A 27,381-nucleotide genomic window follows, 5' to 3' on the forward strand; every position below is an offset into this window, starting at 1 on the left:
AATCCGTGATTTCAGCAACGTAGAGGGTACAGCATTGTCAGAAGACGATCTTGAGTTCCTTGGAAAATTGTGTTGGTGTTTAAATTTTGATTTTGCTTTCCACTTAAAAATGGCTCAGGAATAAGTATGTTCCCTGACCTCAGCATCCAAGAGATGCTTAACCTCTGGTCACAGACTCCTTTGAGAATTGTATAAAAAATTTGGATCTTTTTCTTAGAGAAACACATGGACCCCCCTTCTGCATTCAATTCCTGGGGCTCCATGGTTTCCCCAAAGTCCATCTAGAAGCTTCTGGTTAATAACCTCAGGTTAATTCTTCACAAAACAATGTATTTTCGTATAAAATTAAACAGCAACAACAACAAACCCTCCCTTCCTTCCCTTCTCCGACTGCTGTTTGGTGCTGCTTTTTTGCTTTCCCCTTGACCTTCCTCTTTTCTGGCATCTCCGTTAAGCAATGAGGTAGTTTTGAAAGCAAGCCCATCCGTGTTCGGCAAGATCTCCTTTTGGGAAGTGGGTGGGGTGAGTAGGTGGTTGAGGGGTGGCTCTGTCAGGCGTTTCAGACCCCTTTGAACTCTTAAAAAGTATGGCAGACTCCAGAAGACTTCTGTTTCTGGGTTATATGCATACATAGTTATCATATTAGAAATTGAAAAAGAAAAGTAAAGAAAATGCTCGTTGAGTTGTTGTAAAATAGCCCCAATACACCCATTACGTGTTCACGCAAGTAACTTTTTATTTAAATTTCTTGTTTTTCTAAAATTTAAAAAAATTAGTGGGAAGAGAGGTGTTATTTTACATTTTGCAAACCTCTGCAGTTTCTGGCAGATAAGACCTGACAGTCGCCTATCTGCTTCTGCATTCACTCTCTTGTGATATGCTAGTTTGGTGAGGCGGTAGGGGGAAAATGTGGCCTCGCCCAGGTATTTGGAAAAGGGAGAGCCCCCGTCTACCCTGAAATGATCTAAGGATCCCTGGTCCACACTTTGAGAGCTGCTCGTTTATGCTAATGTAGGCTGGGGAAGTTCAAGCCTTCGAAATTCACATTTTTAGTTTAGTGCTTGAAGAGGAGGAACTGTGTCCCTTGATGAAAATGCTGGTTTCCTAGCATCACTGGGGAGGAGGAGGGGTTGGGATTGGGAGTTTAGCGCCCTCCCAGCCAGCCTGCTATGAAAGAGCTAAGAGGGTCTCCATGTAGCCCAAGGTAGAACTTAGGAAAGAGCCACTATAGGCTTTCCATCATCATTTGGGCCCCGTTTGCTTTGGACCACTGTTGGCAGATTATCTAAGATGGGCCGTAGGCCAGCCCATCATGTCTTTCTTAATTTGCTCTATTAAAAAAAAAAATTAAGTTAAAAATATTAAATCAAGTCTGGTTGTTCCCATAGACAACATAATCAAATGGGATTGCTTGTAGATTGCAAAGTTAAGCATGAGAAGTAGGATTGATTTGTCACCTCAGCCATAGCCGAGCATGAGCTGAACCTGGAAATGACTAAACCATTTAAATCAACCAAAATGTAATCCGCGAGAAACTGTTTTCTCTGTTCGGAGATTCTGGCAGAACATGAACAGCAGTTCATTCATTCCAAGGTGGGTTTATTTGTTTGAAGTGCCCTTGGGGATATGTCAACAAGAAAAGGTCCCTGAGCTCTTCTGGCTAGTTCAGGGTGAAATGGGGGTGTATACGCAGAACACAATTAGCATAATAAGCATTCAACATGCTGTGGGACGGAGAGCAGGGCCAGGAAGATGCAGTAATGGGGGACACGGGAGGCAATTTGAGACAGGGTGGTCAGGCCTGGCTCCCTCTGGAGAGCAGACTTGGGTAGAGACTCGAAGGAAAAGTGGCCACTGACTTGGAAGGTGGGGATGTGCCCTTTGTGTTTGGGGCATAGTGAAGAGGCCAGTGTGTCTGGAGCACAGCGGGGGCGGGGAAGGGGGTTGAGATGCTGCAGAGAAGATGGCCTGGCAACTGGAGGAGGGAAAGAAACCTCTTCAAGCTGTGGAAGGGAGGGGTGGGATCCGAGCCTTGAAGGGTAAGCACTCCTGAAAGCGAGAAAGGTTGGGAACGTGCGCTGCAATGACTCCTTCAGTTTCAGGTACATCCAGCGCTCTAGTGCGAGGGCTGGACATTCGCTGGGGGCTTTGAAAGGCAGGCTGAGGGGCCTTCCGTGCGCTCCTGGGAGGTTACCTAGCAGCTGGCGTGCAGGGTGCAGTGAGGAAGGATGAGGGAAGAGACAGCTTGTTGCCGAACCAGAGGTGTGGCTCTAAGAAAGGTCGCCAGGAGCCTGCGGGACCATGTGATAGATACATCGTGGGGAGGGGAAGGATGAGGGGAAGGATGACTACAGGGTTCGAGGCACCTACATAGAAACCCAGATGAAAAGAGAGAAGATGATTCACTGACGTAGACAGAAAGGTGGTCCCCGCGTTGCAGTCACCTGAAGCAACGTGCCAAGCCTTTGCCAACTTACTTCTGCCTTGCTTTTTAGCAACGGTAAAAACGTCACTTCCCATCCTTGTGATTGAGAGAAATTTTGAGTCACTCCCATTGGGAATCATTAGAGAAAAAGGGAAGAGGTTTTGGAAACATAACAAGGTCTGGAAATTTTGCCTTGGGAAAGGGAGAAGGGGGAAATAGAGTCGGGTTTCAGAAATGCCTCAAAAGGAGTTGGGACATGTGCACGGGGACTGATAGCGGGAAGCCCAGGGGTAGAATTTACAAACTTCAGAATTAGAAATGCAAAAAGGCAGTGGACATTGGGGGTGGGGGGGGGGAGTCTTACAGCAATGCAAAAGTAGCACTGCAATATTTCTAGCAAATCAGGAATGGCAATTATTAGTGACAGCGACCAGGACTTATCAATCTACAGTGTAGAAAACGTCACCATTTTCTTAGGTCATTATGCTGTCGTGTGAATGTGAAAATACTTGAAAGGGGTTTCATTGGTTCGCACCAACCTTGGTCGGCCTGTTTTTCCCAGGAGCCCTTGTTTTCCACAGTTTCTTCATCAGCCACCTCTTTTCCATGTTCATGCAGGGAGCTAGGGAGTGAGGTCAGCCAGTGCCTTCTGTCCTTGGGCTGAGATGAAAGTAAGGCTGAGGATGGAAATGAATGGTAATTAGAGTTAACACTTCAGAGAAGGTACTATGTGCTGGGCACAGTTCTAGAAACTTTTGTTGGATTAACTCCACATTATCTTATAAAGTGTCTTAAAGAATAGATGACTGTTGTTATCCCCATTTTATAGATGGGGAAACTGAGGCACAAATTGGCCCAAAGTAACTTCCCTAGGATCAGTATTGACCATACTGAGATTACCAAGGAAGAGCATACTAAGAATATACTGAGTATACCAAGGAGGGAATGCTGGGAGCCAAAGACAGTATTCATTCATGTGTGTGCATGTGTGTGTGTCTGTCGGGGGGGGGGGGGGGTACTTACTTACATTTTGGGGATAAAAATAAGATGAGAAATCAGGGGAGGAGGATTTTATTTTGTTTTTATTTTTATTTTATTTTAAATGTTTTTTAAATTTATTTTGAGAGAGAGAGGCAGAGAGAGATGGGGAGAGAGAGAGAATCCCAAGCAGGCTCCTTGCTGTCAGCACAGAGCCCAATGCGGGGCTTGATCTCATGAACCTTGAGATCATGACCCGAGCCCATATCAACAGTCAGATGCTTAACTGACTGAGCTGCCCAGGTGTTCGGAGGGAGGGGTATTTTAGAATTTATTTAACACGGCAAAAATTGTTCTAATTCAAAGCTTCTGCAGGTTGAAATTTCCTCAACCCACAAATTCAGTGAGCTCTTCTCAACTGAGCTTCTCTATACAGGTATATGAAAGTAAAGCTGGATTCATCAGGGACATTAAAGTAACCAACAAAATAGTTGTTGGTTGTTTCTTTTTTTAATGTTCATTGTTTGAGAGAGAGAGAGAAAGGGCGAGCAGGGGAGGGGCGGGGGGGGGGGGGGGGGACAGAGGATCTGAAGCGGGCTCTGTGCTGACAGTAGAGAGTCCGACTCAGGGCTCGAACTCACAAACCACGAGATCATGACCTGAGCCGAAGTCAGATGCTTGACCGACTGAGCCACCCAGGCGCCCTGCCAACAAAATAGTTTCTAATTGTATTCAACTTACAACTACAGTAAATGATTGATCAGTTGATCTTACTGGTCCTTGAATTGTCCCACAGCCCTTGAACTTTGTGGCTAATTAATTACCTTTTCAAAATTGTGCTCACCTTTCATTAACACAGAATCCCTGTCCTTAAGACTATTTCGCAAGTCACCCCCGAAACAACTTGAGCCTTGCCACAGTGTATCATTAGCCCACACTCTTCTGCGTGGAAGGGCTGCGTGGCCCTTCGCTTTACCGAGGTGGTGAAAACGGGCTTGAAATTTGCCACTTGCTTTCTCCATGTTCCTACTGGAGCTCATTTAGGCATTTGTGGCCCAGCTATGATGACTATGAAAACTCTTGTTGCCTCGCAGCTGTAGCGGGCCTTGGGCTACAGCTGGCCACTTGTGCATCCAAGAGGAAAGTGTGTACGTTAATGCTGGGAAGCTGCCAGTGCAGTGGAAACTGGTGAGCGCTCTAAAAATCTGGCTTGGGAGGATTTGTCCAGAGAAAGCAGGATTTAACAGCCTCTCTACCCCATGAATGTTGTGTATAATCGGAAGCCTCTTCAGTGGAGTGTTTCTAACACGGAGACTTTATTTTGAGCAATTTCCTAGAAGTCTCTAACCAGACCGTGCACCATGTTGGGAGTTACTTCTTGGTGTAGCTAGGGTCTTACCACTTCCCTTGATGTCCTTTGGCTTTTTTAAAAAAATTGTTTTAATGTTTATTTTATTTTTGAGACAGAGACAGAACATGAGTGGGGGGAAGGGCAGAGAGAGAGACACCTTAGGCTCCAGGCTCTGAGCTGTCAGCACACAGCCCGACTCGGGGCTCGAACTCGTCAACTGGGAGATCATGACCTGAGCCGAAGTCGGACGCTCAACCGACTGAGCCACCCAGGCGCCCCAGATGTGCTTTGGCTTTTGAATTAAAATTCAGTATCTGATTAAATACTAGGACCTATCAGATGCTAAGATGTCTCCTGTGATATATAGGAACCTACCTTGCATTTGCTACAAGCACTGCTGAGGCTCCCATGAGACTCTTCCCAGGGGTTGGTTTTCTAGATTTCTTGCTGCCGGGAACAGTGGGAGGTTCTCAGGGGCTTCTGAAGAGAGAGAGAATCTGAGACTGAGGTGGGTAGGAGGAGGAGCCCTTGGAAAGATGACCACCGAGGAATGTTTCTGTGACCCTGGTGCTGCCTTCCTTCTGAGCTGTTGGAAAACGCTTTACAGTGAAATGCATCCTGGCATCTGAGGATGATGGGCATCTGGGATGCAACCATAGAGGGATGCCTGGTGTTTTGCAAAGTGTGAACCCAATGAGCACAGGGGGATGTATGGAAATGTTGAATGACTCTATCGTACATCTGAAACATACATACAACACTGTATGTTTACTAACTGGAATTAAGATGAAAACTTAATAAAAACAAAAACCAAAGTGTGAACCCAGAGCCTCTCTGTCAGAGTATCTGGCTTTGGTTTGTCCTAGACCTATAAATTTGTATTTCTCGTGTGGCACTTAGGCATCTGGGTAGTAGAGTTCTACAGATAATTCTTCCCCACACTGCAGTTGGAGATTGCTGGTGTCATGGGAGCCCTCCATTGACCATTCAGGTGTTGAGTAGTACCTCTGGCTTCCCATGATGCTATAATCCAGGCCTCTGAGTATTTGGGACATCCCAAGCTTCATGACCAAATAGGGGCTGGGGCTGGGCAGCCGGCATGTTTCCCAACAGGCTGGGTCACATATCAGTGGGGGACGTGTACCACTTAGCCTGCTTAGCCACTTGTGGAGACGAGGTGGAGTCGGCTTGGATCATTGGTCCAGAGCATTCCTCGGTGGTTACACGGGTTGTGCGTTCTATAGGTATGCATGCTCGGCTGGGGCCAGCAGGCCTCCTACCTGGGGTAATCACCTCTGCTTAGTTTAGTGGTCGGCCGGGAGGTGAACACACAGAGCCTGGGCCACTGCAAGCTTAGAGCATCAGTTGTTATGAGCAGATGTTCAGGTCTGACAGAGAGGTGAGTGTCTACCGAGGTCTTAACTCCTAGTTTCAATAGAGGCCTCAGGGCATTCTGTAAAGGGGGAAATGGTTTGTGGGAGAGTAGACGGTCAAGACACATGCTCTTGAGGGTTTGGCCTGTCTGGTCTCTTCTTGTTTCCCTCCTTCTCTTTTATCCCTTCTCTCCCCTTCCCCCAACTTTGGGCTTTGAGCTCTTTGCCTGGCAAGTCAAGACATGTAGATAGTCACTCAGATTTTGCTGGGAAAACCTGGAAAAAGCAGTGTTGGCAAAAAAAAGGGGGGGGGCAAGGCATGGAGTTGACTATTGAGACAGAATCTGTGAGGTGCTGTCGCAGCTGAGCTCCGGGCATTGCGAGACGCCTTGATTCCATTCTCCCCCACGTTCGGAGGCCTTTCTCTTATGGACTAGGGAGGTTACCCATGTAGCTGATCTCTCCCTGTCTTACAGAGAAGCTTCTCGCCTCTTTGCATTTTAGATGCGGCTTTGTCGCGGATTGCTTTGCTTCTTCCAGAGAAAGATCGAGGCATGTGAAGATGAATCCAGATGTTTAGGAAATTCACAAACTCCTCATCTCCCACTACTCATGGTTATCTTGAGTAATCAGTAATGGTGAATTTACCTACTGTCTTACTTATTGACATAGTCAGTATCCCTGCTGGGGGAAATGTGAGTTCTTAACTGTGTTTCTCTGTTTGTATAGAGGATGTTTATCCACTAGATCTGGCTCCTTCCTGACCATTGCTGGCAGTTAATAGGCGGGACGGCAGATAGCAAAGTGATGGGAACAGCAGATGCAGGGCAGTGTGCCCCTGAGTGGCACCCACAGTTTCTTTATCCCCCTTAAGGCTCTGTATATCCCATGGGTCTCAATTCCACTGGAAATGTAGTTGGTCCTTAGAAGATATCTTAACTACTTCCTGCTACTGTCTTCCCTCCTCGTTTTATTCTTTTCTTTCTTCTTTTTCTTTTTTTTTAATGTTTATTTTTGAGAGCAAGCGGGAGGAGCAGAGAGAGAGAAGGATACAGGGGATCCGGAGCAGGCTCTGTGTTGTGAGCACAGAGCCCAATGTGGGGCTTGAACTCACAAACCGTGAGATCGTGACCTGAGTTGAAGTCGGATACTTAACCGACTGAGCCACTCAGATGCCCCTTTTCTTTCTTTCTTTCTTCCTTCCTTCCTTCCTTCCTTCCTTCCTTCCTTCTTTCTTTTCTTTTTTCTTTTCTTTTCTTTTCTTTCTTTCTTTCTTTCTTTCTTTCTTTCTTTCTTTCTTTCAGAACAGTTGTAGATAGTAGAGAGGGTTCCCAGTTAACCTTAAACACCTGGCTGACATAGCATTTGCAGCTATATCCACTATAAAGTTACGTATTTTCCTCCTTTTGCATACAGTTCTCTTTGTTGTTGTTTTTGAAGGTGCACAATATAATGATTTAATATATGTATACATTGTGAAATGATGACCACAATCAAGTTAATTAACACATTCATCACCTCACACAGTTACCTTTTTTCTTTTGTGGCGAAAACACTTAAGATCTGCTCCCCTAGTAAATTTCAAGTGTACGTACAGTATTCACTATATATATATATATATATATATATATATATATATACACACACACACACACACACACACACATACCATGCTGCACATTAGATTCGTAGAACTTACTAATTTTATAACTGAGTTTGTACCCTTTGACCAACATCTCCCCATTTCCCCCCACCCCCGGGCAGCCACTGTTCCACTCTCTGCTCTATGAATTCAACATTCTTTTATATATATATATATATAATTTATTTATTTAAATTTTTTTTTAACACTTATTTATTTTTGAGACAGAGAGAGACAGAACATGAACGGAGGAGGGGCAGAGAGAGAGGGAGACACAGAATCGGAAGCAGGCTCCAGGCTCTGAGCCATCAGCCCAGAGCCTGACATGGGGCTTGAACTCACAGACCGTGAGATCTTGACCTGAGTTGAAGTCCGATGCTTAACCGACTGAGCCACCCAGGCGCCCCTGAATTCAACATTTTTAGATTCCACACGAGTGAATCATAGAGCATTTGTCGTTCTGGGTCTCCTATTTGTCACATCTGGCTACGCCCATCTTTCAGTTGTTCACTTAGTATCTATTCATGATGAAGGTGAAGTGAACTTTGAGGCCCTAACTTAGAACTGCCTGTGATGCTTAGAGATCCGGGCTCAGCACCTGTCTGGGCTTCATGCAGGACAGTGCTCGTCTGTGGCTTGGTTCATCCGGCCCCACTGCCTCTCAGCAAATATTTGAGCCCAAAGCATTCATTTTTATGCCAACCCAGAACTGTCAGTTTTTACATTTTCGAACCATAATTAGATGCTTATGAGACTTAAGGCTCAAAAAATGGTTAAATCCCCAAAGCATGTATTACTTTACCTTCTATACCACTATGTCAGACCCCTGTTCCTGTTCTCTTCCTTTGAGAAAAATCAGTCTGACTTCTTATCCGTGAGACTGTTGAGCTGTCCTGTCCAATAGTGCTGTCATTATCCTTCCTTGATGACTACCATTATTTAATTATTGCTTATGGATATGCCGGTCGCACTTTAGTGCAGTTAAGACTCTGATTTAAGAACAGACCTGTCTGTGTCCCGGAAGTGTTCAACCTGAGAGCAGGGACTGTGCTTTGGAAGTTCCAAATGTTTTCAGACTGGGAATTGATACCCCCCCCACACTGGCAGTTGCCGCAAGCTGTCACTTGGCCCGGGGGCAGTGAGTAGCTTGCTTTGGGCTCTTAGCATCCCGGCTTTGAAAGGGCAAGGTAATTGGAGAGCCTGTACTGGAGCTGTGGGCCCCACAGACTTATTTAGCTCCATGCAGGGTGAGAGGCTGCTTGTTTTCAAGAAGTGAAGCTGGTTCCAGCATGAGGACTCTTGCCTGCTCGTGGGACATGGGTCCTTGCTGCCTCCTGGGTGAGGCGGTATGCTAGGTATCTTTTTAGTCCCCACATTACAAAACAGACTCCTAACTCCAGGCTCTTTATTAAAAAAAAAAAAAAAAGAGGGGAAAAGAAGTATTAGCTGTAAAGACCTTGTTCTCCGTTGTAACCCCTACCTCTGCAAGCACTGATCAGCCTGCAGAATTTCCTGGAGTTTTGGGCAGACTGATGAGGGGTGCCCAGCCACGGCGGTGGGAGAAGCTCAGTAGCGGATTCGCCAATTAGTTAATTACCTAAGTCAGATACATGGTGAGTTCTATGGAACGTTCCTTGTTTCTAAATACATAAATTTCTTGAACATTTCAGCCTGTTCAGATTCACGCCAGGGTGGCGTGGTGGTCTTCCTGAGCCGCTCTGCGGGCAGGTTAGGTTCGCGTGGGTCGGGGGCTTGAGGAGTCATTGGCCCAGGACCGGGTGGGAGCAGCAGCGCCCCGTGGGTCTCGCGCAGCCCTGCGGCCACACGGTCTGTGGCTTGCTTCTCTGCGTGATGTACGTCTTCTTTTTCTCCCTTTTCGGCTCCCAAGGATGTTAATGCCGGCGAGGGCAGTGAGTTTGCGGACAGCGGGATCGAAGGGGCCACCACCGACACGGACCTCCTGTCCAGGCGATCCAATGCCACCAACTCCAGCTACTCGCCCCCCACCGGCCGCGCCTTTGTGGGCAGCGACAGCGGCAGCAGCTCCACGGGGGATGCGGCCCGCCAGGGGGTGTACGAGAATTTCCGGCGGGAGCTGGAGATGAGCACCACCAACAGCGAGAGCCTGGAGGAGGCGGGCTCGGCGCACAGCGACGAGCAGAGCAGCGGCACCCTGAGCTCCCCGGGCCAGTCGGACATCCTGCTCACGGCCGCGCAGGGCACGGTGCGCAAGGCCGGGGCGCTGGCGGTCAAGAACTTCCTGGTGCACAAGAAGAACAAGAAGGTGGAGTCGGCCACCCGGAGGAAGTGGAAGCACTACTGGGTGTCCCTGAAAGGTAGGAGCGGGAGCCCCGCACCCCCGGAGCGTGATGCACTGGCGCTCCTTGGTGCACCTGCGCACATGATGTTTCTTAATTACGTGGAGTTTGTATTTTATACCAATTTTTTTAAAGCTTAAAAAACTCTTTATTTCTTGAGAGAAAGAGAGCAAGGGATGGGGGGAGAGAGAGAGAGAGAGAGGGAAAATCCCAAGCAGGCTCTGTACTGTCAGCATAGAACCCCACACAGGGCTTGATCGCACCTACCGTGAGATCATGACCTGAACCAGAGTCAAGAGTCAGACGCTTAACGGACTGAGCCACCCAGACGCCCCTATTTTGTATCAGTTTTAACCAGTTTTTTTTTTTTTTATTGTGATAAGAATACTTAGCGTGAGATCTTAAGTTTTTAGGCGTATGTTACATTATCATTGACTGTAGAGCCGATCTCTGGGATGCAATCATCTCACTTAACTGAAACTTTATGTTCCTTGCTTATTTAGTAACTCCCCACCCCGGCCTCCCCACCAGCTGTTTTCTTCACTTTTTCACCCTTAAGCTAGAGGAGCATCACTAACCCAGTTTCCTCCTATATACAGCTGCTTGGGATGACAGTTTCGAGGGACATGTTCCAAAAAAAATTTCTCTTAATTATTCAAGGCATTGGAGTGCCCCCTGAAGTGACTGTCGTAGAGGCAAAGTCATTAGTTTGAAGCCCAAAAAATTACTATGTTTTTAGGCTTAAAAAAAAATGATGGAATATCACTGATTTCATAAGGTTTGACCTAATGCATAATAGAATGTCTGAGCCATCATATGTTTCTGAAAAGTCACTGTTGTACAGTCACACATTGAATATACACTTTTGAAGCAGGTGTATATGCTCTTGTGCACGTCTGCACGTGTCTCAGTAGTATAAAAGTCATAATGCATTTGTGAGCTCTGTGCCTTTTTTAAAAAAAATTTTTAGGTTTACTTATTTATTGAGAGAGAGAGAGGACGGGTGGGGTGGCGGAGGGGGTGGGGGGAGGAGAGGGAGACAGAATTCCAAGCAGCCTCCACGCTGTCCGCGCAGAGCCCGATGAGGGGCTCGGACTCACAAACCGTGAGATCATGACCTGAGCCGAGAGCAAGAGTCGGAGGCTTAACCGGCTGAGTTACCCGGGCACCTCTGAGCTCTGTGTCTTAAAAGGAATACTTGAAGGCCACTTAGACTTTTTGTCACAAGCTCCATTTGAAACAGGGGTAGGGTTTGGCAGGACAGGCTAGATAGGTTAACAGGCATGAAGGGCAAGTGCAGGAGGGAGCCTGGGCTTTCCAGATGTGGCACACACACTGAACCATTCCATACTCAATCGCATCAACTGTGGCTGGTGTCGGGGACACCCAGTCCTAGAGGCACAGGATGCCCTGGAGTCTGTGGTGGTGTGCAGGCCAATCCTGGAAGGACAAGCAAGGTGTAGGCTGGCCCCATTACTATCGGTGCCAACTGTTGCTTCACCGCCTGGTGAGACGAGATGGGAGCTTGTTAACTAGACTGTACGCTTTGCTGCATGTCACAGAGACCCACAGTGACAACGTGTTAAACAAGATGGTACTGATTTTCCTCCCATCTACCAGGGGTAGACCGTCTGAAGTCGTTGTGGTGACTCCTTCCTCTGAGTCATCTGGGTCCCAGGCTCCTTCTGTCCTGTTGCTCAGCTATTCCCAGAGCATGATCTTAGTCCCTGTGGTCACCACCGGGGCCGCATTCCTGCAGAAAAATGGAGGCACCCCCCCCCCCCCCCCGCCCTGTATTAGGGCTGCTGTCTCAAAGTACCACAGACTGACTGGTTTAACTAAAGAAATTTATGTTCTCACAGTTCTGGAGGCGGGAGGAAATCAAGGTGTGAGTGGGATTGGTGCTTGCTGCCATCTCCCTCCTTGGCTTCTAGAAGGCTGTCTTCTTCCAGTGTCTTCTCATGGCTTTCCCCTTCTGCCTGTCTGTGGCCCAATTCCCCCTTCTTTTTTTTTTTAATGTTTATTTATTTTTGAGACAGAGAGAGACAGAGCATGAATGGGGGAGGGGCAGAGAGAGAGGGAGACACAGAATCGGAAGCAGGCTCCAGGCTCCGAGCCGTCAGCCCAGAGCCCGACGCGGGGCTCGAACTCACGGACCGCGAGATCGTGACCTGAGCTGAAGTCGGACGCTCAACCGACTGAGCCACCCAGGTGCCCCCCAATTCCCCCTTCTTATAAGAACGGCAGTTAGATTGGATTAGGGCTCACTCGTATGACCTCTTTTGATTGTAATGACCTCTTTTTACAATCCTACTTCCAGATATGGCCACTTTCTGAGATACTGGATTAGGACTTTAACATAGGAATTTGGGGTGATAGAATTCAGCCCATGACAGGCCCCGGATGTACGTGTGAAACAAGCTTCCCACATCATTCTGGCACTAAGTTCGAGAACACCAGTGTCCGTGTCAGAGAATAACAATAATTAGGTGATTTTTAACTTGGGACACAGAAGAGGGAACTGTTTTGTTTCTGCCGTTCCCTTAGAGAATAAATGATCCCGGAAGCCAGCGTGCAGGCATTTTGGAGCCCAGCTCAGGAGCCCATTAGAGGAGGGAGCCTTCACTTTCTTGGTGACCCAGATCTGAGTGACACAGTCTGTCAGGATCCAGGCCCAGAACCCAGAGCCACTGAGTCCTTCGTTTCTTAATCCTGACGGTTCCCATTATATATTGACATGCTCACGGCTCGTTCTTGCCACTCAAAGGCACAACGTGCTGCTGGGTTTTTTTTTTTTTTTTTCTTTCTTTCTTTCTTAGCAACCCTTGGATATCATGAAATCAAAAGCAGAGCACCTGGGAGCCGTGGGGGTAGATTTCTCCAAAGATTCTTTCACTTTAGACAGAATAATTAATTTTTTTAAAAAAAGATCTCATTTAGCACGAACCTCTGGGGTGTCTCTGTCGACAACTGCCGAGCATACAGATGACGCTCGAGTGAAGTTGAGGGCCGGTGGACTTGCTCAGGGAGCGTGTGGGTCCTGGATGTGTTGCTTCGTGTGCGTCTCCTCACTGGAGCAAGGAGATAATTAGAGGAAAAGCCGATTTTAACCACCTGCTGTCGTGGGTGATTGTAAACCAACTTCGGGAGATTCTAAAAACAGCCACTTGAGGAGACTGTATAAAGTGTTCAATGTTTGCACGTGCCAAGGTTCACGGATGTCCCCTCTCCATTATCCACAGGCCTCCTTCTCTGTCCTCACCCTCCGGTACAGCTGTGTTTCTCCTTCTCTGCTCACAATCTGCTAATCATGACTGTAGTGTTCGTCCTAAAGATCAGAGCGGGGTTTTGTAACGGGGGCACTCTTGACATTTTCTGGAAAATTCTTTGTTGTGGGGTGCTATCCCGGGCGCCGTAGGGTGTTTAGCAGGATCCCTGTCCTCTACCTGCTGGATGCCAGTGGCACCTCCTCCCCCACCCCCTACACCCAGTGACAGAGCCAAAAATGTCTCCAGACGTTGCCACATGTCCCCTCAAGGACAAGATTGCCACACTTCAAGAACCTCTGATTTGGAGAAAAATGGCGTCCCCTTTCCATTTTCTTTCTTATATTTATCTCTGAGTCTGTGTTAGCTTAAGAAGTAGAAATAGGTTCAGATGATTCTGCCATGGGTTACATGGGTTTCTGAAAAGACCTGAGATCTTCACAATAACAGGGATTATGGGAAAAACAAGGTTGGGGCAGAATACTCAATAGGTAAGTAATTCAATTACGTGCTTGCAATTTTTTAACCCAATGCCGGATAGACGGAGAGATAGATGGATGGACGGATAACTAAATCTGCTGCTAAAAATATTCACATAGTTCGCATCTTACTTTTTAGCAGTAAATACTATAGAAAACATCGGACTTCACCTTTAAGAAAAAAGAGAATATATGGGATACCTGAGTGGCTCAGTTGGTTAAGCGTCCAACTCTTGATACTGGCTCTGGTCATGGTCTCACAGTTTGTGAGACTGAGCCCCAAATTGGGCTCTGTGCTAAAAGCTCAGAGCCTGCTTGGGATTCTTTCTCCCTCTCTCTCTGCCTCTCTCCTGTGCATGCTTGCTCTCTCTCTCTCTCTCTCTCTCTCTCCAAATAAATAAATAAACTTAAAACAATTAAGATAAAAAAGTGAATATAACGCGAGCGGGTAGAAAGAGGAATCAAAACACCTGGATTATCGAGACAAGAACAGGAAAGAAGAAACCGTAAAGCCTAGGACCACCATACGGTAGGACTTGTGAGGAAAGCTTTTGGGAAACTCTGCCAAGGGAGAATTCGTGCAGTGCATGGACATGGCATCTGCCACTGTGCTGTATTCGGCTGTGTTTGGGGACTTTGCATTTCAGCAGCTGTTACCATGTGAATGTGAAATATTATGGGCTAAGAAAAATTGCCTCTGAACTAATGTGACTTTTCCATCGATACCCATCATTCTGCGTTACTAATCACATATGCGCAAATTTACGTTATGGAAGAAACCCCTCTTACGGCTGAATAGATTGTACTTTCAGGGGCTTTGTCAGTCACATAAAGTGGGGCCCACGCTTTCCCTGAATGTGGTTTTGATTAGTTGACAGTAAATGTTCAGGTAGTAATTACTATGAAAGTGAGCCTCACATTAAGGAGACCATGGAGGCCATTCACTGAAGCCACCTTGGCATAAATCTATGGGAGGTTTTTATTGTTTCTGTCTCATTAGTTTCACAGGGCCATTAAGTGCGGACCAGGTCTTGAGCACTACCCCCCCCCCCCCCCCCCCGCCCTCCCATGTGCGCCTGCCATTTTTTCTTTCAGTAGGAACAGGACATGGTTTATTTCTAGAGAACATTCTGTAGGACATATTTGAATAAAAAAATCTGTCATTTCTTTCCTTATCCTTAAAGCACCCAAAGCTAGTTTTGTGAGTTGTTTCCTCCAAGGGCCTAGCCAAGCAACCCCCAGAGTTGTGTTGCCTGGTTGTATATCATGTGAGCCACTGGGAAGGGACTCCAGTGGGCCAGTACTGATTGGTGGTCCTCACACAGCCGTGGTTTTAGTTCTGACCAGTTGCGCCGGGTTCCTAGCCACCATTGGTCAAAGTTGCTGTAGGACCCCCATATGCCTATGAGCACACCTGTGATGAAACACTCTTAAGAGATTCAGGGTCTTTAAGAACTTGAGGGCGTACATGAGGGAGTCTCATGTGGCCTGAGAAACAGCGATTGAAAAACCTTTGCCTTTCTCTCAGTCCATCCAAGACTTCAGTACAAGCAAAACCCCATTCTTTTCTCCCTCGGTTTCCACGCACTTTAATTTCCAGCCTCTTCCTTGTGAGGGGACACAGACAATAGATTCCTCTACCGACTTTTTTGTTGCACAAGCGCTGAATACTCACGCAGACCCCTGTTGTGTTTTCTCAGGGTGCACACTCTTCTTCTATGAGAGCGATGGTAGGTCTGGAATAGACCACAACAGCATCCCTAAGCACGCTGTGTGGGTGGAGAACAGCATCGTGCAGGCCGTACCTGAACACCCCAAGAAGGACTTCGTCTTCTGCCTCAGCAATTCCCTGGGTGATGCTTTCCTCTTTCAGGTTTGTTGGGCGCTTCCCCTATGGGCATTTCAAACTTCCAAACCAGACATCTTCCTCTCCGGCCTGTGGTACCCCACCCTGTTTTCCTTTTCTAGTGGGTTTTTATCTTCTGCTCATTATAGAAACAAAAAAATGATCCATGACAAAATAAACATCTGTATTGAACTCAGAAATGAGAGAAGTCACCCAGAAGGTTCCATGGGAAGCCTACGGAAGGATGTGAGTTGAATTTGAGAGGCTTGCGCTCTTTGCCGTGGGTTGAAGGATTCGTCAATGTAGTCTCAATACCATTTGTGAAGAGCTTCAGAAAAAGATGATGAATTCCTTAATTTAGAAATGATTTGAGCTGTCAAAATTTTTCATCATAATGTTCTCTTCTAACATTACTCATAAAATAAAACAGTGACTTCCCAGAAATGACTAGCTGTACCCGAATAATTTCCTCATCTTATCAGAAATTTGTACCCAGTGTTCTTGAAGTTGGAGTGTTAATTGTGTTTAAAAAAAAAAAAACAACGAACCTGCTAATCACTGCAGGGTTAATATTTGCTTTTATAGGGAATTGTTTGAGTTTGGTGGGTTGTGATGCATTCTGCCAGAACTTCTTGCTGTGGTAGTTAGGAAGGCTGCCCTCGTTTATTTCCATAATGCAGAAATTCCTGCAACTGGTAGTCTTTGCTTCCTACATGCTTCTCATGGTGCTATTGAGAACAAGAAGATTTTGACACCGTTCGTGCTCTCAAAAGTGTTCACATATGACATGGGAGATAGACACAGGGATAGATCTTTGTAGTATAGGAAGGCCTGGTCATAAATATTAAAGGATGAATTGGGGCAATGGACAGTGAGAATATTCCATGCAGAAAAGAGAGCTGGATTAAAGGCGTGGGAAAGAATAATAGGTTATTTCACTGAGTTTCTGGGTTTGGCCCCTAAGTTATTTGCATTTGGGCAGTTCAAGTGAGAAATATAAAGTGGTCATTTGTGTGTGGACAGCCAAAAGCATCTGTTTTTTTTTTTTTTTTTTTCCTTTAAATCAATGAGGTAAAGGGGCGCCTGGGCGCCTGGGTGTCTCAGTCAGTTAAGTGTCCGACTTCGGCTCAGGTCATGATCTCAAGGTCCGTGAGTTCGAGCCCCGTGTTGGGCTCTGTGCTGACAGCTCAGAGCCTGGAGCCTGCTTCGGATTCTGTGTCTCCCTCTCTCTCTGACCCTCCCCCGTTCATGCTCTGTCTCTCTCTGTCTCAAAAATAAATAAACATTAAAAAAAATTTAAATAAATAAATAAATACATACATACATACATACATACATACATACATGAGGTAAAGCACACATAAAGGGTACCTGGGTGGCCAAGTTGGTTAAGTGTCCGACTTTGGCTCAGGTCAGGATCTCATGGTTCGTGAGTTCAAGCCCCACATCCGACTCTGTGCTGACAGCTCAGAGCCTGGAGCTGCTTCAGCTTCTGTGTCTCCCTCTTTCTCTGCCCCTATCCCACTTATACTCTGTTTCTCTCTCTCTCAAAAATAAGTAAACATTTTAAAAAATTACAAAAAAAGGACCTCTGCTTATTCCTCCTCCATCATTAAAATAATTATGATCTGGCATGCCTGGGTGGCCCAGTTGCTTAAGTGTCTGACTTTGGCTCAGGTCAGGATCTCTTGGTTTGTGAGTTTGAGCCCTGCATCAGCCTCACTGCTGTCAGTGCAGAGCCCACTTTGGATCCTCTTTCTCCCTCTCTGCCCCTCCCCTGCTCTCTCTCACTCTTTCTCTCAAAAACAAATAAACATTGAAAAAAAAATAAGAGTGTACAAAACATAAATGTATTGGTCAGTGAAATGTCACAGAATGAATACATAACCACCACCTAGGTCAAGAAACAGAAATTTCTAGCACCCTATAAGCCATTCCTCACCCACAGACACACATGCAGGCTACTAGTTGGATAGAGTAAATCTGGATCTTATCATCCAAGCCAGGACACTTTTGTTTATCTGGGAATGTCTGCATTTCTCCTTCATTTTTGAAGGATAGTTTTGCTGGATATAGAATTCTCGACTGACAGTCTTATTTCAGTGTTTTGAAAGTATTCTTGTACTGCCATCTGGCCTCCATGGATTCTGATGAGAAATCAGCTTTTAATCTTAGGAGGATCCCCTGTATAGATGAGTTGCTTCTTGGGGCGCCTGGTTAGCTCAATTGGTACAATATGCAGCTTTTAAACTCAGGGTCATGAGTTCAAGTGCCACTTTGGGCATGGAGCCCACTCAAAATAAAATAAAAATCTATTAGATGAGTTGCTTCTCTGTTGGTACTTTGGGAATTTTGTCTTTGTATTTAAACAGCTTATGATATGTCTCTAGGTATGGATGTCTTTCAGTTTATTCTCCCTGGAATTCTTTGAGCTTCTTTGATGTTTAGATGCATGTGTCTAAACCACAATTGGAAAATTTTCAACCATAATTTCTTTAAATAGGTTTCTTTCCATTTCTCTTCTCTTTTAGGACTCCCATTATGTTTATGTTAGCAAGCTTGATAGTGCAAGTCTCTGAGACTGTTCATCTTCCTTCATTCTTTTTTTGTTCTGTTTCTTGGACTGGATAATTTCAGTTGACCTACTTCAAGTTCACTGATTCTTTTTTGCCAGTTCAAATCTGCTGTTGAGTTCCTCTGGTGAAATTTTCACTTCAATTTTTCTACATTTCAACTCTAGAATTTGTGTTTGATTCTCTGAAAAAAAATTTTTTTTAATTTTCTATGGATATTATCTGTTTGGTGAGATTATCATTCTTATGCTTTACTTCCTTAGACATGATTTGCTTTAGTCCTTTGGACATATTCAAAATAGTTGATTTAATGTCTTTGTTTAGCAGTCTACTATCTGAACTTCCTTAGGGATAGTTTCTATTAACTGTTTCTTTCCTTGTGTGTGTTCCATGTTTGGTTGTTTCTTTGCATGTTTCACAGCTACTTGGTTGAAAACTCCATGTTAAATAATATAATGTGGTGACTCTTGAAACCAGGTCCCCCCTCTCCCCCCAGTGTTTGTTGTAGTTGATTGTTGTGACTCTTGCTTGTTTGTTAAGTGCCTTTCCTGAAATCTATAAAACATTTATTCTTTGTGATGTGTGGCTACTGAAGTCTCTGCTCAGTTAGTTTAGTAGTCAGCAAATGATTGCAAAGATTTCCTTAAATGCCTGGAAGCGATTAGACATTCATTCTTTCCCAAGGACTTCTATGTCTTCAACACTCAGACAGCTGATTAATAACTTGCCTTAGCCTTCACCTCTGCTTGCACAGAGTCTCAAGGTCAGCCAGAGGGGTGAGGGTAGGGCCTTCTTAGGGTTTTGTGAATGTATGCACAGTCTTATACATGTACATGACTTTCTAGATTCCCTGGACTATGGATAGCTTACGAATATCTTATTCCCCAGCTATTAAAAAACTTCCCGGGGTGCCTGAGTGGCTCAGTCAGATAAGTGTCTGACTTCTGCTCAGGTCATGATATCAGCGTTTGGGGGTTCGAGCCCCATGTCCAGCTCTGTGCTGACAGCTCAGAGGCTGGAGCCTGCTTCAGATTCTGTGTCTCCCTTTCTCTCTGCCCCTCTCCTGCTCTTTGTCTCTCTCTCTCTCTCTCTCTCTCTGTCTTTCTGTCTCAAAAATAAATAAACATTAAAAAAAAAGTTTCTTGGTTAGCTTCTTTTCTTGCCCCAACTGTCATCACTGTCTCAGGCAGCTGTGATATTAAACAGTTGTTCCTGATTAGTTTTCAGAAACTCCCCTTGGAGTAATGACTATCTGCACAAGTGAGTTCTGAGGTCAAATAGCAACAAGCCCTGTGAATGGGGGTTTCCTGTGAACTGTCAAATGTCAAATGATGACAATTCTTTGAGGACATTGTTTTGTGGGAGCTCACTGCCCCCTCCAGTGATTGCTAGGCTGCTGTTTTTCACGTGCTTGTGGAGATGGGGAGATGAAGACGGGAATAAGGCAAGCGAAAATGTCCTCAAACCTTTCTGTTCTGAGACTCAGCTATCGCTTTTTTCCAATAGAAGCACCTGATTGTTGCAAGACCTAATTAATTGCTGGAGCTCTGAAAAAGCCAATTTTGAAGATTTTTGCTGATGTTACTGGTTTCACAGAGGAGCAGTTTTTTGAGGTCTTTTACTCTACCATTTCTACTGATGAACTCATCAGGACACTTCAGAGACTAGCCAGTTTTGAGAGATATGGCAGCTCAATAAACAATTATGCCAGGATAACAGGTATAAATTGCAACAGATCCAGGCTACCTGGGTTGTGTAGCATCCTGTCCCTGGGTACATTTGGGTTGATCCCAATTTGGAGGGACCATGAGCAGTATTGCTAGAGTAAGCTTGTGTCTGTGTTCAGGATATGTTTGTCCACATTTCTGCTGGCATATACCTAGGATTGGTATCGGTTTGTCATGGGGTCAATGTACGCATTCGTTTTTTTTTTTTTAATTTTTTTTTTTTAATATTTAATTATTTTTGAGAGAGACAGAGATAGAATGCGAGTGGGTTAGGGGCAGAGAGAGAGGGAGACACAGAATCCGAAGCAGGCTCCAGGCTCCGAGCTGTCAGCACAGAGCCCGACGCAGGGCTTGAACCCACGGGCCGTGAGATCATGACCTGAGCTGAAGCTGGACACTCAACCGACTGAGCCACCCAGGTGCCCCCGCATTCGTATTTACTAAATACTGCCAGTTTCCAAAATGATAATTTATGCGCCGATCAGCAGCCCAAGGGAATTCAAGGAGTTCCATACCCTTGTCTGCACTTGGTATTGTCAGATCTTTTCAGTTTTTCATTTGTAAGCCATTAGTGTGCAGCTGACCATGTTTTGGTGGTGGTGGGGGGTGGTTAATGACCATTTCAACATCATCTTTGTGAAATGCTTATTTCAGTCTCCTGCTTGTTTTTCCATTGGGTTATCTTTCTTAATGATTCATGGCACTTCTGTACATACTTTGTGTATCGCTTTTTACTGTGCTCTTACTGTGGCTCGCTTTTTACTCTGTTAGAGATATCCTTTGTTAATCTGACTATTTAATTTTTATTATTAGTTTTTAATTTTACTTTAAAATTAAAATAAACAACTTAAAAGAAAATAAATATTTATTTTTGAGACACAGAGAGAGATACAGAGTGTGAGTGGGGAAAGGGCTGAGACAGAGGGAGACACAGAATCTGAAGCAGGCTCCAGACTCTGAGCTGTCAGCACAGAGCCCAGCATGGGGCTCGAACTCACAGACCGTGAGATCATGACCTGAGCCGAAGGCGGAGGCTTAACCGACTGAGCCACCCAGATGCCCTGTGACTTTTTAATTTTAATGTATATCATTTCTCAGGTCTTCTTTAATGGATAGTGCTTTTGTGTATCCTATTTAAAAAATCTACATGCTCTGAGTCATGAAACTATTCTTCTGTATCGCTTATTGACCACTGTTTTTCTGCATCTGGCATCACTTTTTATTATTTGGATTTCTTGTATATGAGGGAATAGCTAACTAGAGCTAACAATGACGACAATAACAATATTATGTGATATCAGCGGCCATCTTTTACTGAGCCCTTCTTGTATGCCACCATCTTGGAAAGTGTTTTATAATGTGAGTCACATATAATTCTTAAAAAATTTTTTTTTAAATTTAAGTATAGTTGATATATCATAGTTTTAGGTGCCACCATGGTTATTCAGCAGTTCCATACATTAGGCAGTGATTGTCTCCATCAGCATAGTTCCCATCTGTCACCCTACAGCATCATTGCAGTATGATTGGCCGTATTTCCTATCCTGTACTTTCCATCTCCATGGCTTATTTATTTTATAAATGGAAGTTTATACCTCTTCATCTCCTTCACCTGTTTTGCCCATTCCCCTTCCTCCACCCCCCAGGCAACCACCAGTTTGTTCTCGGTATTTATGAGTCTGTTTCTGCTTTTGTTTGTTCGTTTGTTTTATGTTTTTCAGTTCCACATGAAAGCAAAATCATAAGTCACATTTAATTCGTACAGCAATCAGTGAGTTGGATGGTATATCCATATTTTAGCCAATTAATGTGGACTGTGTCTCCCAGTTGGTGAAGCTGAGGCTTTTATAAAGGCTAATAATTAGACGCCAAGTGACACAGTCACTGAGTGTTGGCTGGCTTCAAACCAAGCCCCTCTTTCTCTAAAATCTTTTACTGTCTAAGCATACTATTTATCTTATTTCTATTACTGTTTACCCTAAGAAGAACATGGGCAGGAATCACTGACCACAGTCAAAAGGGTCTGTTTCTCATTCTTAGAATTAAGCCATTCACTGGGGAATATTTCAATATTTCAGCCATTCTTGCCTCACTATGCAGTTTAGATGATAATCTAATCGGTTTCAGGATACTCATTTTACTTACACTCTGCTGATGTGAATTCCTCTTGAAAGGACCGTCTTGGCCATAAAATTGCTAGTACAATCTAAATATCCAATAGGTCACGTTGAATAAAATTCTTTTGTGGCAACATAGGACCTATTCATGAAAACCTCTGTGTCCTCTTGTGGTGGTGAAATTTTTAGGCTACTTACGTGGGATAGAGCACAAAATGAACCTTTTCAGAAGAAATTACTGCTGTTCAGGACCTATGAGGGCATTTTCTACCTTCTACTTGTTGTAATCCACATGACTCTAGAGGGGCTAGGTTTGAAAGAAACCTGTGTGTGTAAGGGGTGAGGTTAACACAAGGGAGATCAACCACGATTATGGAAATAATTTGTAGGTTATTCCAGCCCCGGGGCTGAATTCACTGTGCATGGTTTACAGAGCCAGTGTGCTGCTGATTTGATGCTGTTATTCAGATTTGCCCATGGTAAGGAGATTCATGCTACCAGCAAAAGCAAAAAAGGGGTTTTATGGGCAGGATGGGGGCGGGAATGGGCATGAATATTAGAGCCACTTGCGTAGAAGAGGTGCTATGCTGTCTGCAAAGGGAGGCTATAGTTCCTGCATTGAAACTGCTTTAGAGACTTCCCTCCAACTGGAAGGCAGAACCAGCATCTACCACGTACGAAGTACAGTTTCCTCTTGGGGCCTTCCTTTGTCCATTACCGCTGGGTGTTACATACAATTCCAAAAAGCTCCATGACTTTTATGGTAACATATCCTAATATTCGGTTTTTATTTCTACATCACATGTCTTAGGAACATAATTAGCAGGCCGGGTAAGAATGACTCCTGACTGGATGGAAAATCATATGCAATGATATATCTAAAGAAGTGTGGAGAATATCTCCGTGGGGGGACTGCCTTTCTATAGAAAGTTTTTGTATCATTTAGAAAGTCACTTGTGTGAGGGTATAGTATGCGTATGAAAAAGAGACTAGTGAACAAAAGAATAGTATTTACACCACTATGGTGAGTTGGGGATTGGGTGTAATAATCCAAGTCAGATGTCTTATAGATAGCAGATGCTCATTATTTTTAAAATAATTTTTTAAATAATATTTTTTAAATGCTCATTATTGTTTTGAGAGAGAGAGAGAGAGAGAGAACAAGAGGAGGAGGGGCAGAGAGAGAGGGAGAGAATCCCAAGCAGGTGGCTCTGCACTGGCAGTGCTGGGCTCGAACTCCTAAACCACGAGATCATGACCTGAGCTGAAATCAGGAGTTGGATGCCTAACGGACTGAGCCACCCAGATGCCCCCACCAAATGCTCATTAAATGTTATAGTTGCATTTTAACAATAAAGAAAAAGTGACTAGTTCCTTTTATTTCTGTTAAATAAGGATCTTGGGGCGCCTGGGTTGCTCAGTTGGTTAAGCGTCCGACTTCAGCTCAGGTCATGATCTCGCGGTTCGTGAGTTCGAGCCCCGCGTCGGGCTCTGGGTGATGGCTCAGAGCCTGGAGCCTGCTTCCGATTCTGTGTCTCCCTCTCTCTCTGCCCCTCCCCCGTTCATGCTCTATCTCTCTCTGTCTCAAAAATAAATAAAAACGTTAAAAAAAAGTATTTAAATAAGGATCTTTACAGAAGTTGAGTGTGGCTTCCCTGGGAAGAAGCTAAGGCTTTGAGTTTTATTAGGGCTCTTAGGCTCTGGATGGTTATCCTGAAGTGCCACATCTGGTTCTATGTGGACTTGACAAAAGTCACTGGCACACATGTCCTGAACAAGGCCAGCCAGATTGAGGAAAATTCTGGAAGTCATCTTTTACAAAGAGGCGTGAAGTGGACTTGGTAGATACTCCTCCTTGTAAATAGTTCTGGAACCCAACACCCTGTCTCCCTTGAGGTCAGTCCTGTGCAGCCTCCCTGCAGTTTGGTTCCTGCTCTTCCCATTTTCTTCCACAATGTTAGTGTCAGTTCCTTAATTTATTAGGAACCACACCTAACTGTTGGCTCATACTGAGCTTGTGGTGTATCAAACCCATAGAATCAACTCTTACAAGGTCTCTACCGTCCTATTTTAATAGATGTTTCCAGAACTCTAAGTGCAGAAGTTAAATTGACTTCTTTGAGATTTTATGTTTGTGGTTTCTGTCCTTTTAATGAACTTGTCGAAATCATCCTGGATCCTAATTTGGTCTTCCCTCTAACTTCATGCTTTCTGCAGATAAGACAAACTGGATGTTTGGTCTTTGTTCTTTCTGTTGGTTTAAATGCTCCCTTACTCTATAGCTAAGTCCTGTTTTCTCATCACTGTAGATCATTCTCCCTGCCCCTAGCCAGTTTTCTAAAAAGTTTAGAAATATTTACCTTTGGTTTTGACATGGATTAGTTGTGAAGAAGGGTGAACTCCTAAAATGTGTGGAGCCCCAGGCAAAATTTTTTATCTATATGGAGAATATGACTCACCCCATATCAACTTTTCAAACCATTCTGGTGGCTCATCTCATGCAATCTAGTGAAAGAAATACCACATAGGCTATTGGGAACAACCACTAGGCATCGACTCATGTCCAAGAGCTCCTTAGCATACATACCTTATTGAACTCCCCAAAGGGAAGCAAGTGTACTGGGTGTGGAGGGTTCCTCCTGGACCCTGTCCTTCTCAGGCACCAGAAGGGGTATTTTCAAAATATGGGGCTCCATTTGCCTAGCTCTTAGGAGAGTATCGATGAAGAGTATAGATGTTGAAGTACAAAATGAATACACAGGGCAGTAAATGTTTACAGCACATGCCCTACTATTAGTGTGTTCAGACATTTCCTCACGTGTGTTAAAAGGACAGTGAATATAATTGTGGCTGAGCTAGATTTTAGTATATGATTTGTATACTATTATGTATTATCCAAATAATATATTACTGACACTATTCATCTTCCTTTTCTCATTATTTGAAATTCGTATAAAGTCAATATGAGCACATAGTTTTAAAGAATTTAATTAACTTTAAAAGAAAAATTAAGGGGTGCCTGGGTGGCTCAGTGGGTTAAGCGGCCGACTTTGTCTCAGATCATGATCTTGCAGTCCGTGAGTTCGAGCCCCGCGTTGGGCTCTGTGCTGACAACTCAGAGCCTGGAGCCTGTTTCGGATTCTGTGTCTCCCTCTCTCTGACCCTCCCCTGTTCATGCTCTGTCTCTCCCTATCTCAAAAATAAGTAAAACATTAAAAAAAAATTAAAAAAAAAAAAGAAAAATTAAGAGTGAAATTCTTATCCTTTTTTAACCTCTTCCCCTAGCCTTAGTCCCCCAAAGTAATTAAGTTCAATTATTTTAGCTAGGTTTTCTTTTGTTTAGTTGTTCTTTTTCCCCTTGCATTTACCCTCATTTCTCATTAACATGCTTATAGTATTTTTAAATTAACTTTGGACATTAACTACTGACTTTCTGTGATGACAGATGAATATTTAGCTATATTATATATGAATTCTCCTTTCTTCATGTTCCTGTATAGTTATATGAACATTTAGGATTAAATCAATAGTCTCTGTTATACTGTTAGGGTGTTCCATGCTATGACCATATAAATAATATTAGCTGCTGGGCCAATTAGTATACTATCATTTGATTTCCTTTCTTGAACAACTTCTTGTTTTTTTTTTTTTTTCCTGTAGTTAATGCCTGCCTCTTTTTTTCTGCTCCATTTATTTACTTTTACACTCACTTAGCAGTATTTTCTACATCTGTACTTTATTACCTAGTTGCTTAGTACTGTTTTGTTCCCTGGAGACCACCTATCCCAGGTCCTTTATTGTCCTGCTCCAATCTGTTTGCTCTCTAGGCCACAGGCATAATAGTACCTTGGATTTTCCTTCACCATCCTAGTTAGAATCTTGGATTGCAAGTTATCCTTTTTTCTCCTTTATTTTCATTAACGAACAAACCTGTAATAATTTCCTACCAAATGGTTCATATTTGAAAATGTCTTTATTCTACCTTTTACTTGAATAACCTTTGAGTAATTTGAAATTTTGGTTGGAAAATGTGCTTTGTTCACTTATTATCATTTCTGAATAATTTGTGTGTGCTTTATTTTCTCTTTTGAAGCTTTAGAATAATTTTCTATCACGAGGGTTATGATTTCTCAAAGAGATTTTAATTTTAGTTATCTTTTTTTTATTACTAAAAGCTTTCCCTCTCTCTCTTCCTTTCCTTTTCTCTCTCCTTCCCTTCTCCCTCCTACTTTTCCTTCCTTCCCCTTTCTCCCAGTCTCTTCCTCCCTCCCTTTCTTGTTCTCTCTCCCTCTCCTTCCTTCCCTCCTACCCTTCCTCCTTCTTTCCTTTTTCTCCTCTCCCTCTGTCCTTCTCTCCTTTTCTCCCTTTGTCTTCCTCCCTCCTTTCTACCTTATCATCCCTTTTTCAGTGTAACCTGTGCATTTGTTTATTGTTTATAGCTTTAGATTCTTTTGTATCTCCATCTTTGGGGATGTTACTGAATATTCAGGAAATGTGGCTGCAGGCTTTGTTTCTCTTTTTTTCATGATGTATTTTCTTCTGTGTGCTCTAGTCTCTGCCTTTCATGCTGGAGGCTTTCATCAAATGGTGATTCTTCATTATCTGATCATATTTAAATGTGAAATATCAAAAAAGTGCTTGGATATTGTTTGTGCCATCTACTGGGGGCTTTTATAGCATGAACAGATGGTAAAACCTTTTTGTTGAGGGTGTCCATTTGACAGTATTTGTTGGCCTTTTCTGTGGGGCTACTCAGCTTTGCCAGAGATGCATCCTGCCCTTGCCATTTAAGTGGGCAGGCTTCCATTTATTCCCCTGTTTGGAGCAAAAGGTTCCTCCTCCTTTTGTGCCTGTCTTCCTAGAGTTTGGAGCCTCTCTTCCCCAAAGAATTTACCTTGGGTGGGTGAGGGGGTAGAGAGGTGAGGGAATAGGGAGGTAGGGAGGGAAGAGTGCCCAGTTTATGACTTTTTCCAGTGGATGAGGCAAGCCCCATATTGTTCTCTTTACACGTGTTAAAAATGATAGCTTACTGGGGCACCTGGCTGGCCTAGTCAGTAGAGCATGCGACTCTTGCTCTTAGGGTTGTGAGTTCAAGCCCCACTTTGGGTGTAGAGATTACATAAGGAAATTTTAAAAAGTGATAGCTTACTTAAGCCTTGTATAAGTAGAATTCTAGAATATGTTAAAGAGAGAAATAATGAAAGAAAAGACTTTCAAGAATTCATACAGGAACTTCATTCCCAACTAACCTTTTAAAAACACATAACTTTATTCCCTTTTGTTGTT

At 44.1% G+C, this 27,381-nt stretch overlaps 1 protein-coding gene across 5 annotated transcripts in view; it reads left to right on the forward strand.

Annotated features, from left to right (window-relative positions):
* Nucleotides 1-27,381, forward strand: part of TIAM1 (TIAM Rac1 associated GEF 1) — a 202,932-nt gene that overhangs the window by 74,543 nt on the left and 101,008 nt on the right. For all 5 annotated transcript variants that reach the window (XM_049627937.1, XM_049627939.1, XM_049627941.1 and 2 more), the window contains 2 exons: nucleotides 9,658-10,105; nucleotides 15,533-15,705. In XM_049627937.1, the coding sequence (XP_049483894.1) occupies nucleotides 9,658-10,105; nucleotides 15,533-15,705 (621 nt within the window). The remainder of the gene's footprint in view (nucleotides 1-9,657; nucleotides 10,106-15,532; nucleotides 15,706-27,381) is intronic.

The sequence above is a fragment of the Panthera uncia genome, chromosome C2 (assembly GCF_023721935.1).
Source record: "Panthera uncia isolate 11264 chromosome C2, Puncia_PCG_1.0, whole genome shotgun sequence".
Classification (NCBI taxonomy): domain Eukaryota; kingdom Metazoa; phylum Chordata; class Mammalia; order Carnivora; family Felidae; genus Panthera; species Panthera uncia.